General features: G+C 55.0%; 1 protein-coding gene across 1 annotated transcript in view; it reads left to right on the top strand.

Moving 5' to 3' along the window:
- Window positions 1–581: 581 nt before the first annotated feature.
- The window catches only part of IKBKG (inhibitor of nuclear factor kappa B kinase regulatory subunit gamma), a 35,648-nt gene continuing 21,456 nt past the window's right edge, over window positions 582–14,773 (top strand). Inside the window, exons 1-3 of the mRNA XM_054052250.1 lie at window positions 582–759; window positions 4,403–4,554; window positions 6,437–6,504. Coding sequence (XP_053908225.1) covers window positions 597–759; window positions 4,403–4,554; window positions 6,437–6,504 — 383 coding nt within the window. The 5' untranslated portion in view covers window positions 582–596. The remainder of the gene's footprint in view (window positions 760–4,402; window positions 4,555–6,436; window positions 6,505–14,773) is intronic.

Raw genomic sequence — 14,773 nt, 5'->3', positions numbered from 1 at the left:
CTCAACTCCCTCGTCCTCCCCCCGGGTCTTGGCTCGACCAATCAGCGCTGAGTCCTCGGGGTCAGGGCCGATATGGGGGTCGTAAGGGGGCAACAATAGGGGTCATTTGGGGAGATATAGGGGGGGAATTGGGGGGTTGGGAGGGGGTTTTGGGGTCAAAAGGGGGTAATTGGGGTCATTTAGGGGGAGGCGGGGGGTGGGAGGGGGATTTAGGGGTCCTCAGGAGGCGTTTTGGGGGGAATTGGGGGGATTTGGTGTCTTTTTGGGTTCCGCTCGGCCAATCAGCGCTGAGAGCCCGCGCGAGGGGGCGTGGCCTCAGCTCTCCTCCCCCTCCCATCGGGGGGATCTCGCTGACCAATCAGCGCTGAGAGCCCGCGAGAGGGGGCGTGGCCTCAGCTCTCCTCCCCCTCCCATCGGGGAATCTCGCTGACCAATCAGCGCTGAGAGCCCGCGCGAGGGGGCGTGGCCTCAGCTCCCTCCTCCCCCCCTCCCTCCTGCCCGCGCGCCGGGCACTTCCGCCGGAAACCGGAAGCGGCGCGGAGGAGGCGGAGGTGGTGGCGGCGCCGCGGCCGATGTGGCGGCGGCCGCCGGGGGCGATGGTTCATCCCGGGAGTGCCGGGGAGGAGGAAGAGGGGGGGGAAGAGGAAGAGGAGGAGAAGGCGGCGGTGGAAGCGGCGGCGGAAGCGACGGCGGAAGCGGCGGAAAACGGGAGCGGCGAGGGCTGGGAGAGACTGGTGGCGGAGAACCGCGAGCTGAAGGGTGAGGGGGGAACTGGGACGGGATGGGGAGGGGATGGGGAGGAACTGGGAGGCACTGGGAAGGAATGGGGAGGCACTGGGAGGGGATGGGGAGGCACTGGGAGGAACTGGGAGGGGATGGGGAGGCACTGGGAGGAACTGGGAGGGACTGGAGGGGGACTGGGAGGAACTGGGAGGGACTGGAGGGGGACTGGGAGGGACTGGGACAGACTCGGAGGGATTGGGAGTAACAGGGAGTGAGTAGGACATGGGCTGGGAGCAACTGGGAGGCACTGGGAGCAACTGGGAGGCACTGGGAGCAACTGGGAGGCACTGGGAGCGACTGGGAGGGGGACTGGGAGCGACTGGAGGCCATTGGGAGAGACTGGGAGGCACTGGAGCTAAACTGGGAGTAACTGGGAGGGGACTGGGAAGCACTGGGAGGGGACTGGGAAGCACTGGGAGTAACTGGGGCAGACTGGGAGGAACAATGAGCCACTGGGGGGACTGGGAGCGGCTGGAGAGGACTGGGAGAGACTGGGAGTTACTGGGAGTAAGTGGAAGGGCACTGGGAGGGGATTGGGGGGCATTGGGAGTAACTGGGGCAGACTGGAAGGTACTGGGAGCAACGAGGAGGGGCACTGGGGGGACTGGCAGGGACTGGGAAGGACTGGGGGGGACTGGAGGGGGACTGGGAGGGACTGGAGGGGGACTGGGAAGGACTGGGAGGGACTGGAGGGGAACTGGGAGGGACTGGAGGGGAACTGGGAGGGAATGGATGGGGACTGGGAGCGACGGGAGGGGAACTGGGAGGGACTGGGAGAGACTGGGAGGAACTGGAGACAGCCTTTGGGGTGCTGAGTGGGACTGGGAGGCACTGGGCCTTACTGGGAGGCACTGGGCCTTACTGGGAGGCACTGGGAGGGTGACACTTGTCCCCCGTGTCCCCACGGGCGCTGCAGCGCACTGGGAGGAGCTGAGGGGGTGTACTGGTCCATACTGGTCCATACTGGGCAGTTGCTGGTCCGTACTGGGGGGCGCTGGGCAGCTCTGGGCTGTACTGGGAGGCACTGGTCCATATTGGGGGGTGCTGTGGTCCATATTGGGGGGCGCTGGTCCGTATTGGGTGGCACTGGTCTGTACTGGGGGCTGCTGGTCTGTACTGGGAGGCGCTGGTCCATACTGGGGCGTTGCTGGGGGGCTCTGGTCTGTAGTGGGCAGCACTTGGTCTGTATTGGGGGGCACTGGTCCATATTGGAGGGTTGCTGGGCAGCACTGGTCCGTACTGGGGGGGGTGCTGGTCCGTATTGGGGGCGCTGTGGTCCATATTGGGCAGCACTGGTCCATATTGGGGGGTGCTGGTCCATATTGGGGGTGCTGGTCTGTATTGGAGGGGGACTGGTCTGTACTGGGGGGCTCTGGTCTATATTGGGGGGCTCCGGTCCATATTGGGGGGGATACTGGTCCATATTGGGGGGGCTCTGGTCCATACTGGGGTGCTCTGGTCCGTATTTGGGGTTCTGATCCATACTGGGGGGGGTCTGGTCCATATTGGGGGGCTCTGGTCTGTACTGGGGGACACTGGTCTGTACTGGGGGGCACTGGTCTGTACTGGGGGGCACTGGTCCGTATTGGAGGGACATCGGTACATATTGGGGTGCTCTGGTCCATACTGGGAGGATGTTGGTCCATATTGGGGGGCTGTGGTCCATATTGGGAGGATGTTGGTCCGTGTTGGGGGTCTCCGGTCTGTATTGGGGCTCTCCGGTCCGTATTGGGGCTCTCCGGTCCGTATTGGGGCTCTCCGGTCCCTATTGGGGGTCTCCGGTCCGTATTGGGGGTCCTCCGGTCCATATTGGGGGTCTCCGGTCCGTATTGGGGGTCTCCGGTCCGTATTGGGGGTCTCCAGTCCATATCGGGGGTCTCCAGTCCGTATTGGGGGTCTCTGGTCCGTATTGGGGGTCTCCGGTCCGTATTGGGGGTCTCCGGTCCGTATTGGGGGTCCTCCGGTCCATATTGGGGGTCTCCGGTCCGTATTGGGGGTCTCCGGTCCGTATTGGGGGTCTCCAGTCCATATCGGGGGTCTCCAGTCCGTATTGGGGGTCTCTGGTCCGTATTGGGGGTCTCCGGTCCGTATTGGGGGTCTCCGGTCCGTATTGGGGGTCTCCGGTCCATATTGGGGTGTCTCTGTTGCTCAGGGGCACTGCGGCGCAGCACGGAGTCGGTGCGGCTGCGCTGTGAGGAGCTGCGGCGGCTCCGGTCCGTATTGGGGGTCTCTGGTCCGTATTGGGGGTCTCCGGTCCATATTGGGGCTCTCTGATCCGTATTGGGGGGTCTCCGGTCCGTATTGGGGGTCTCTGGTCCGTATTTGGGGTCTCCGGTCCGTATTTGGGGGTCTCCAGTCCATATTGGGGGTCTCCGGTCCGTATTGGGGGTCTCTGGTCCGTACTGGGGGTTTCCGGTCCATATTGGGGGTCTCTGGTCCATATTGGGGGTCTCCGGTCCATATTGGGGTGTCTCTGTTGCGCAGGGGCGCTGCGGCGCAGCACGGAGTCGGTGCGGCTGCGCTGTGAGGAGCTGCGGCGGCTCCGGTCCATATTGGTGGTCTCCGGTCCATATTGGGGGGGTCTCCGGTCCATATTGGGGGTCTCCGGTCCATATTGGGGGTCTGCGGTCCATACTGGGGGTCTCCGGTCCATATCGGGGTGTCTGCGTTGCGCAGGGGCGCTGCGGCGCAGCACGGAGTCGGTGTGGCTGCGCTGTGAGGCGCTGCGGCGGCTCCGGTCCGTATTGGGGGGGCTCCGGTCCGTATTGGGGGTCTCCGGTCCATATTGGGGGTCTCCGGTCCGTATTGGGGGTCTCCGGTCCATATTGGGGGTCTCCGGTCCATATTGGGGTGTCTGTGTTGCGCAGGGGCGCTGCGGCGCAGCACGGAGTCGGTGCGGCTGCGCTGTGAGGAGCTGCGGCAGCTCCGGTCCGTATTGGGGGGGCTCCGGTCCGTACTGGGGGTCTCCGGTCCGTACTGGGGGTCTCCGGTCCATATTGGGGGTCTCCGGTCCATATTGGGGTGTCTCCGTTGCTCAGGGGCGCTGCGGCGCAGCACGGAGTCGGTGCGGCTGCGCTGTGAGGAGCTGCAGCGGCTCCGGTCCATATTGGGGGTCTCTGGTCCGTATTGGGGGTCTCCGGTCCATATTGGGGGTCTCCGGTCCATATTGGGGTGTCTGCGTTGCCGCAGGGGCGCTGCGGCGCAGCACGGAGTCGGTGCGGCTGCGCTGTGAGGAGCTGCGGCGGCTCCGGTCCGTATTGGGGGTCTCCGGTCCGTATTGGGGGTCTCCGGTCCATATTGGGGTCTCCGGTCCGTATTGGGGGTCTCCGGTCCGTATTGGGGGTCTCCGGTCCCTATTGGGGGTCTCCGGTCCGTATCGGGGGTCTCCGGTCCGTATCGGGGGTCTCCGGTCCATATTGGGGTTCTCCGGTCCATATTGGGGGGCTCCGGTCCATATTGGGGGTCTCCGGTCCATATTGGGGGGCTCCGGTCTATATTGGGGTTCTCCGGTCCATATTGGGGGGCTCCGGTCCATATTGGGGGTCTCCGGTCCGTATTGGGGGTCTCCAGTCCATATTGGGGGTCTCCGGTCCATATTGGGGTGTCTCCGTTGCCGCAGGGGCGCTGCGGCGCAGCACGGAGTCGGTGCGGCTGCGCTGTGAGGAGCTGCGGCGGCTGCAGGCGCTGCGTCGCGCCGAGAGGGAAGCGCTGCGCAGCCGAGCGGCTCAGGCCCGCGCCCTCGTCTGCAGCCTCCGCGCGCGCTGCGCCTCGGTAACGCCCCCCCCCCCCGCACCCCAAAAACGGGCACCCCAAAAACACCCCCCCCCCCAAAAAAACCCCCCCCCCCCAAAAAACCCCCCCCCCCCCCCAAAAACACCCCCAAAACCAAACACCCCATCAGCCCCTCAGGGTCCCCAAAGACACCCCAATATCCCCAAAGACACCCCAATATCCCCTCAGGGTTCCCAAAGACACCCCAATATCCCCAGAGACACCCCAATATCCCCTCAGTGACCCCAAAGACACCGCAATTTCCCCTCAGGGTCCCCAAAGACACTCCAAGATCCCCAAAGACACCCCAATATCCCTTCGGGGTCCCCAATGTCCCCTCAGTGTCCCCAAAGACACCCCAATATCCCTTCAGGGTCCCCAACGTCCCTTCAGTGTCCCCAAAGACACCCCAATATCCCTTCAGGGTCCCCAATGTCCCCTCAGTGTCCCCAAAGACACCCCAACATCCCTTCAGGGTCCCCAAAGACACCCCAACATCCCCTCAGTGTCCCCAAAGACACCCCAACATCCCTTCAGGGTCCCCAAAGACACCCCAACATCCCCTCAGTGACCCCAAAGACACCCCAATATCCCCTCAGTGACCCCAAAGACACCCCAATATCCCCTTCAGTGTCCCCAAAGGCACCCCAATACCCCCAAAGACACCCCAACATCCCTTCAGGGTCCCCAAAGACACCCCAACATCCCCTCAGTGACCCCAAAGACACCCCAATCTCCCCTCAGGGTCCCCAATGTCCCCTCAGGGTCCCCAAAGACACCCCAATATCCCCTCAGTGACCCCAAAGACACCCCAATCTCCCCTCAGGGTCCCCAATGTCCCCTCAGGGTCCCCAAAGACACCCCAATATCCCTTCGGGGTCCCCAATGTCCCCTCAGTGACCCCAAAGACACCCCAATATCCACAAAGACACCCCAATACCCCCTCAGTGTCCCCAAAGACAGCCCAACATCCCCTCAGTGACCCCAAAGACACCCCAATATCCCTTCAGGGTCCCCAAAGACACCCCAATACCCCCAAAGACACCCCAACATCCCCTCAGTGACCCCCAAAGACACCCCAATATCCCCTCAGTGACCCCCAAAGACACCCCAATATCCGCAAAGACACCCCAATATCCCCTCGGGGACCCCAAAGACACCCCAATACCCCCAAAGACACCCCAATATCCCCTCAGGGACCCCAAAGACACCCCAATATCCCTTCAGGGTCCCCAAAGACACCCCAATACCCCCAAAGACACCCCAATATCCCCTCAGTGACCCCAAAGACACCCCAATATCCCTTCTGGGTCCCCAATATCCTCTCAGTGTCCCCAAAGACACCCCAATATCCCCTCAGGGTCCCCAATATCCCCTCAGGGTCCCCAAAGACACCCCAATACCCCCAAAGACACCCCAGTATCCCCTCAGTGACCCCAAAGACACCCCAATATCCCCTCAGGGTCCCCAAAGGCACCCCAATACCCCCAGAGACACCCCAACATCCCCTCAGTGACCCCAAAGACACCCCAATATCCCCAAAGACACCCCAATATTCCCTCAGTGTCCCCAAAGACACCCCAACGTCCCCTCAGTGACCCCAAAGACACCCCAATACCCCGAAAGACACCCCAATATCCCCTCAGTGACCCCAAAGACACCCCAATACCCACAAAGACACCCCAATATCCCTCAAAGACACCCGAATATCCCCTCAGTGTCCCCAAAGACACCTCAATACCCCCAAAGACACCTCAATATCCCCTCAGTGACCCCAAAGACACCTCAATATCCTTTCAGGGTCCCCAATATCCCCTCAGTGTCCCCAAAGACACCCCAACATCCTCTCAGGGTCCCCAATGTCCCCTCTGTGTCCCCTCAGCTCAGTGATGTCCCAGCGCCGCCCCCCGAGTCCCCGTGTGCCCCCCAGGACCGCACCGACCCCCCGAGGTGAGACCCCCACCCCAAAATCCCCTCTTTTCACCCCATTTCTCCCCAAAATCCCCTCTTTTCACCCCATTTCTCCCCAAAATCCCCTCTTTTCACCCCATTTCTCCCCAAAATCCCCTCTTTTCACCCCATTTCTCCCCAAAATCCCCTCTTTTTACCCCATTTCTCCCCAAAATCCCCTCTTTTCACCCCATTTCTCCCCAAAATCCCCTCTTTTCACCCCATTTCTCCCCAAAATCCCCTCTTTTCACCCCATTTCTCCCCCAAATCCCCTCTTTTCACCCCATTTCTCCCCAAAATCCCCTCTTTTTACCCCATTTCTCCCCAAAATCCCCTCTTTTTACCCCATTTCTCCCCAAAATCCCCTCTTTTCACCCCATTTCTCCCCAAAATCCCCTCTTTTCACCCCATTTCTCCCCAAAATCCCCTCTTTTCACCCCATTTCTCCCCAAAATCCCCTCTTTTCACCCCATTTCTCCCCAAAATCCCCTCTTTTTACCCCATTTCTCCCCAAAATCCCCTCTTTTTACCCCATTTCTCCCCAAAATCCCCTCTTTTTACCCCATTTCTCCCCAAAATCCCCTCTTTTCACCCCATTTCTCCCCAAAATCCCCTCTTTTCACCCCATTTCTCCCCAAAATCCCCTCTTTTCACCCCATTTCCCCCCAAAATCCCCTCTTTTTACCCCATTTCTCCCCAAAATCCCTTCTTTTCACCCCATTTCTCCCCAAAATCCCCTCTTTTCACCCCATTTCTCCCCAAAATCCCCTCTTTTCACCCCATTTCTCCCCAAAATCCCCTGTTTTTACTCCATTTCTCCCCAAAATCCCCCCTTTTCACCCCATTTCTCCCCAAAATCCCCTCTTTTCACCCCATTTCTCCCCAAAATCCCCTCTTTTCACCCCATTTCTCCCCGAACCCCAAAACCGCCTCTTTTACCCCATTTCTCCCCGAACCCCAAAATCCCCTCTTTTTACCCCATTTCTCCCCAAAATCCCCTCTTTTTATCCCATTTCTCCCCAAAATCCCCTTTTCACCCCATTTCTCCCCAAAATCCCCTCTTTTCACCCCATTTCTCCCCAAAATCCCCTCTTTTCACCCCATTTCTCCCCAAAATCCCCTCTTTTCACCCCATTTCTCAACCAAAATCCCCTCTTTTCACCCCATTTCTCCCCAAAATCCCCTCTTTTCACCCCATTTCTCCCCAAAATCCCCTCTTTTCACCCCATTTCTCCCCAAAATCCCCTCTTTTCACCCCATTTCTCCCCCAAAATCCCCTCTTTTCACCCCATTTCTCCCCAAAATCCCCTCTTTTCACCCCATTTCTCCCCAAAATCCCCTCTTTTCATCCCATTCTCCCCAAAATCCCCTCTTTTTACCCCATTTCTCCCCAAAATCCCCTCTTTTCACCCCATTTCTCCCCAAAATCCCCTCTTTTCACCCCATTTCTCCCCAAAATCCCCTCTTTTCACCCCATTTCCCCCCAAAATCCCCTCTTTTCACCCCATTTCTCCCCAAAATCCCCTCTTTTCACCCCATTTCTCCCCCAAAATCCCCTCTTTTCACCCCATTTCTCCCCAAAATCCCCTCTTTTTACCCCATTTCTCCCCAAAATCCCCTCTTTTCACCCCATTTCTCCCCAAAATCCCCTCTTTTCACCCCATTTCTCCCCCAAAATCCCCTCTTTTCACCCCATTTCTCCCCAAAATCCCCTCTTTTCACCCCATTTCTCCCCCAAAATCCCCACTTTTCGCCCCATTTCTCCCCAAAATCCCCTCTTTTCACCCCATTTCTCCCCAAAATCCCCTCTTTTCACCCCATTTCTCCCCAAAATCCCCTCTTTTTACCCCATTTCTCCCCCAAAATCCCCTCTTTTCACCCCATTTCTCCCCCAAAATCCCCTCTTTTCACCCCATTTCTCCCCAAAATCCCCTCTTTTCACCCCATTTCTCCCCCAAATCCCCTCTTTTCACCCCATTTCTCCCCAAATCCCCTCTTTTCACCCCATTTCTCCCCAAATCCCCTCTTTTCACCCCATTTCTCCCCAAATCCCCTCTTTTCACCCCATTTCCCCCCAAAATCCCCTCTTTTTACCCCATTTCTCCCCCAAAATCCCCTCTTTTTACCCCATTTCTCCCCCAAATCCCCTCTTTTCACCCCATTTCTCCCCAAAATCCCCTCTTTTTACCCCATTTCTCCCAAAATCCCCTCTTTTTACCCCATTTCTCCCCAAAATCCCCTCTTTTCACCCCATTTCCCCCCAAAATCCCCTCTTTTCACCCCATTTCTCCCCAAAATCCCCTCTTTTCACCCCATTTCTCCCCCAAAATCCCCTCTTTTCACCCCATTTCTCCCCAAAATCCCCTCTTTTTACCCCATTTCTCCCCAAAATCCCCTCTTTTCACCCCATTTCTCCCCAAAATCCCCTCTTTTCACCCCATTTCTCCCCCAAAATCCCCTCTTTTCACCCCATTTCTCCCCAAAATCCCCTCTTTTCACCCCATTTCTCCCCCAAAATCCCCTCTTTTCGCCCCATTTCTCCCCAAAATCCCCTCTTTTCACCCCATTTCTCCCCAAAATCCCCTCTTTTCACCCCATTTCTCCCCAAAATCCCCTCTTTTTACCCCATTTCTCCCCCAAAATCCCCTCTTTTCACCCCATTTCTCCCCAACATCCCCTCTTTTCACCCCATTTCTCCCCAAAATCCCCTCTTTTCACCCCATTTCTCCCCAAATCCCCTCTTTTCACCCCATTTCTCCCCCAAAATCCCCTCTTTTCACCCCATTTCCCCCCCAAATCCCCTCTTTTGACCCCAATTCTCCCCCAAAATCCCCTCTTTTTACCCCATTTCTCCCCAAAATCCCCTCTTTTCACCCCATATCTCCCCAAAATCCCCTCTTTTTACCCCATTTCTCCCCAAAATCCCCTCTTTTTACCCCATTTCTCCCATCCCCAAAATCCCCTCTTTTCACCCCATTTCTCCCCAAATTCCCCTCTTTTCGCCCCATTTCTCCCCGAACCCCAAAACCGCCTCTTTTCACCCCATTTCTCCCATCCCCAAAATCCCCTCTTTTTACCCCATTTCTCCCATCCCCAAAATCCCCTCTTTTCACCCCATTTCTCCCCAAAATCCTTTCTTTTTACCCCATTTCTCCCCAAAATCCCCTCTTTTCACCCCATTTCTCCCCAAAATCCCCTCTTTTCACCCCATTTCTCCCCCAAAATCCCCTCTTTTCACCCCATTTCTCCCCAAAATCCCCTCTTTTCACCCCATTTCTCCCCCAAAATCCCCTCTTTTCGCCCCATTTCTCCCCAAAATCCCCTCTTTTCACCCCATTTCTCCCCAAAATCCCCTCTTTTCACCCCCTTTCTCCCCAAAATCCCCTCTTTTTACCCCATTTCTCCCCCAAAATCCCCTCTTTTCACCCCATTTCTCCCCAAAATCCCCTCTTTTCACCCCATTTCTCCCCCAAATCCCCTCTTTTCACCCCATTTCTCCCCAAATCCCCTCTTTTCACCCCATTTCTCCCCCAAAATCCCCTCTTTTCACCCCATTTCCCCCCAAAATCCCCTCTTTTTACCCCATTTCTCCCCCAAAATCCCCTCTTTTTACCCCATTTCTCCCCAAAATCCCCTCTTTTCACCCCATATCTCCCCAAAATCCCCTCTTTTCACCCCATTTCTCCCCAAAATCCCCTCTTTTTACCCCATTTCTCCCCAAAATCCCCTCTTTTCACCCCATTTCTCCCCAAAATCCCCTCTTTTCACCCCATTTCTCCCCAAAATCCCCTCTTTTCACCCCATTTCTCCCCCAAAATCCCCCCTTTTCACCCCATTTCTCCCCAAAATCCCCTCTTTTCACCCCATTTCTCCCCAAAATCCCCTCTTTTCATCCCATTCTCCCCAAAATCCCCTCTTTTTACCCCATTTCTCCCCAAAATCCCCTCTTTTCACCCCATTTCTCCCCAAAATCCCCTCTTTTCACCCCATTTCTCCCCAAAATCCCCTCTTTTCACCCCATTTCCCCCCAAAATCCCCTCTTTTCACCCCATTTCTCCCCAAAATCCCCTCTTTTCACCCCACTTCTCCCCCAAAATCCCCTCTTTTCACCCCATTTCTCCCCAAAATCCCCTCTTTTTACCCCATTTCTCCCCAAAATCCCCTCTTTTCACCCCCTTTCTCCCCAAAATCCCCTCTTTTCACCCCATTTCTCCCCAAAATCCCCTCTTTTCACCCCATTTCTCCCCCAAAATCCCCTCTTTTCACCCCATTTCTCCCCAAAATCCCCTCTTTTCACCCCATTTCTCCCCCAAAATCCCCTCTTTTCGCCCCATTTCTCCCCAAAATCCCCTCTTTTCACCCCATTTCTCCCCAAAATCCCCTCTTTTTACCCCATTTCTCCCCCAAAATCCCCTCTTTTCACCCCATTTCTCCCCAAAATCCCCTCTTTTCACCCCATTTCTCCCCCAAATCCCCTCTTTTCACCCCATTTCTCCCCAAATCCCCTCTTTTCACCCCCTTTCTCCCCCAAAATCCCCTCTTTTCACCCCATTTCCCCCCAAAATCCCCTCTTTTTACCCCATTTCTCCCCCAAAATCCCCTCTTTTTACCCCATTTCTCCCCAAAATCCCCTCTTTTCACCCCATATCTCCCCAAAATCCCCTCTTTTTACCCCATTTCTCCCCAAAATCCCCTCTTTTTACCCCATTTCTCCCATCCCCAAAATCCCCTCTTTTCACCCCATTTCTCCCCAAATTCCCCTCTTTTCGCCCCATTTCTCCCCGAACCCCAAAACCGCCTCTTTTCACCCCATTTCTCCCATCCCCAAAATCCCCTCTTTTTACCCCATTTCTCCCATCCCCAAAATCCCCTCTTTTCACCCCATTTCTCCCCAAAATCCTTTCTTTTTACCCCATTTCTCCCCAAAATCCCCTCTTTTCACCCCATTTCTCCCCCAAATCCCCTCTTTTCATCCCATTCTCCCCAAAATCCCCTCTTTTCACCCCATTTCTCCCCAAAATCCCCTCTTTTCACCCCATTTCTCCCCGAACCCCAAAATCCCCTCTTTTCACCCCATTTCTCCCCGAACCCCCAAATCCCCTCTTTTCGCCCCATTTCTCCCCGAACCCCAAAATCCCCTCTTTTCACCCCATTTCTCCCCAAACCCCAAAATCCCCTCTTTTCACCCCATTTCTCCCCAAAATCCCCTCTTTTCATCCCATTTCTCCCCAAAATCCCCTCTTTTTACCCCATTTCTCCCCAAAATCCCCTCTTTTCACCCCATTTCTCCCCAAAATCCCCTCTTTTCACCCCATTTCTCCCCAAAATCCCCTCTTTTTACCCCATTTCTCCCCCAAAATCCCCTCTTTTCACCCCATTTCTCCCCAAAATCCCCTCTTTCTACCCCATTTCTCCCCCAAAATCCCCTCTTTTCACCCCATTTCCCCCCAAAATCCCCTCTTTTCACCCCATTTCTCCCCAAAATCCCCTCTTTTCACCCCATTTCTCCCCAAAATCCCCTCTTTTCACCCCATTTCTCCCCCGAAATCCCCTCTTTTTGACCCATTTCTCCCCAAAATCCCCTCTTTTCACCCCATTTCTCCCCAAAATCCCCTCTTTTCACCCCATTTCTCCCCAAAATCCCCTCTTTTCACCCCCTTTCTCCCCAAAATCCCCTCTTTTTACCCCATTTCTCCCCCAAAATCCCCTCTTTTCACCCCATTTCTCCCCAAAATCCCCTCTTTTTACCCCATTTCTCCCCCAAATCCCCTCTTTTCACCCCATTTCTCCCCAAAATCCCCTCTTTTCACCCCATTTCTCCCCCAAATCCCCTCTTTTCACCCCATTTCTCCCCAAAATCCCCTCTTTTTACCCCATTTCTCCCCAAAATCCCCTCTTTTCACCCCATTTCTCCCCAAAATCCCCTCTTTTCACCCCATTTCTCCCCAAAATCCCCTTTTTTTACCCCATTTCTCCCCAAAATCCCCTCTTTTCACCCCATTTCTCCCCAAAATCCCCTCTTTTCACCCCATTTCTCCCCAAAATCCCCTCTTTTTACCCCATTTCTCCCCAAAATCCCCTCTTTTCACCCCATTTCCCCCCAAAATCCCCTCTTTTCACCCCATTTCTCCCCAAAATCCCCTCTTTTCACCCCATTTCCCCCCAAAATCCCCTCTTTTCGCCCCATTTCTCCCCAAAATCCCCTCTTTTTACCCCATTTCTCCCCAAAATCCCCTCTTTTTGCCCCATTTCTCCCCAAAATCCCCTCTTTTCACCCCATTTCTCCCCAAAATCCCCTTTTCACCCCATTTCCCCCCAAAATCCCCTCTTTTCACCCCATTTCTCTCCAAAATCCCCTCTTTTCACCCCATTTCTCCCCAAAATCCCCTCTTTTCACCACATTTCTCCCCCGAAATCCCCTCTTTTCACCCCATTTCTCCCCAAAATCCCCTCTTTTCACCCCATTTCTCCCCAAAATCCCCTCTTTTTACCCCATTTCTCCCCCAAAATCCCCTCTTTTCACCCCATTTCTCCCCAAAATCCCCTCTTTTTACCCCATTTCTCCCCCAAATCCCCTCTTTTCACCCCATTTCTCCCCCAAATCCCCTCTTTTCACCCCATTTCTCCCCAAAATCCCCTCTTTTCACCCCATTTCTCCCCAAAATCCCCTCTTTTCACCCCATTTCTCCCCAAAATCCCCTCTTTTCACCCCATTTCTCCCCAAAATCCCCTTTTTTTACCCCATTTCTCCCCAAAATCCCCTCTTTTCACCCCATTTCTCCCCAAAATCCCCTCTTTTTACCCCATTTCTCCCCAAAATCCCCTCTTTTCACCCCATTTCTCCCCAAAATCCCCTCTTTTTACCCCATTTCTCCCCAAAATCCCCTCTTTTCACCCCATTTCCCCCCAAAATCCCCTCTTTTCACCCCATTTCTCCCCAAAATCCCCTCTTTTCACCCCATTTCTCCCCCAAAATCCCCTCTTTTTACCCCATTTCTCCCCAAAATCCCCTCTTTTTACCCCATTTCTCCCCAAAATCCCCTCTTTTCACCCCATTTCTCCCCAAAATCCCCTCTTTTCACCCCATTTCTCCCCCAAAATCCCCTCTTTTCACCCCATTTCTCCCCAAAATCCCCTCTTTTCACCCCATTTCTCCCCCAAAATCCCCTCTTTTCGCCCCATTTCTCCCCAAAATCCCCTCTTTTCACCCCATTTCTCCCCAAAATCCCCTATTTTCACCCCATTTCTCCCCAAAATCCCCTCTTTTTACCCCATTTCTCCCCCAAAATCCCCTCTTTTCACCCCATTTCTCCCCAAAATCCCCTCTTTTCACCCCATTTCTCCCCCAAATCCCCTCTTTTCACCCCATTTCTCCCCAAATCCCCTCTTTTCACCCCATTTCTCCCCCAAAATCCCCTCTTTTCACCCCATTTCCCCCCAAAATCCCCTCTTTTTACCCCATTTCTCCCCCAAAATCCCCTCTTTTTACCCCATTTCTCCCCAAAATCCCCTCTTTTCACCCCATTTCTCCCCAAAATCCCCTCTTTTCACCCCATTTCTCCCCAAAATCCCCTCTTTTTACCCCATTTCTCCCCAAAATCCCCTCTTTTCACCCCATTTCTCCCCAAAATCCCCTCTTTTCACCCCATTTCTCCCCAAAATCCCCTCTTTTTACCCCATTTCTCCCATCCCCAAAGTCCCCTCTTTTCACCCCATTTCTCCCCAAATTCCCCTCTTTTCGCCCCATTTCTCCCCGAACCCCAAAACCGCCTCTTTTCACCCCATTTCTCCCATCCCCAAAATCCCCTCTTTTTACCCCATTTCTCCCATCCCCAAAATCCCCTCTTTTCACCCCATTTCTCCCCAAAATCCTTTCTTTTTACCCCATTTCTCCCCAAAATCCCCTCTTTTCACCCCATTTCTCCCCCAAATCCCCTCTTTTCATCCCATTCTCCCCAAAATCCCCTCTTTTCACCCCATTTCTCCCCAAAATCCCCTCTTTTCACCCCATTTCTCCCCGAACCCCAAAATCCCCTCTTTTCACCCCATTTCTCCCCGAACCCCCAAATCCCCTCTTTTCGCCCCATTTCTCCCCGAACCCCAAAATCCCCTCTTTTCACCCCATTTCTCCCCAAACCCCAAAATCCCCTCTTTTCACCCCATTTCTCCCCAAAATCCCCTCTTTTCACCCCATTTCTCCCCAAAATCCCCTCTTTTTACCCCATTTCTCCCCAAAATCCCCTCTTTTCACCCCATTTCTCCCCAAAAT

Source organism: Cuculus canorus, chromosome 32 (assembly GCF_017976375.1).
Source record: "Cuculus canorus isolate bCucCan1 chromosome 32, bCucCan1.pri, whole genome shotgun sequence".
Classification (NCBI taxonomy): domain Eukaryota; kingdom Metazoa; phylum Chordata; class Aves; order Cuculiformes; family Cuculidae; genus Cuculus; species Cuculus canorus.
The sequence above is the reverse complement of the archived record's forward strand: the minus strand, read 5'-3'. Positions and strand labels throughout refer to the sequence as shown.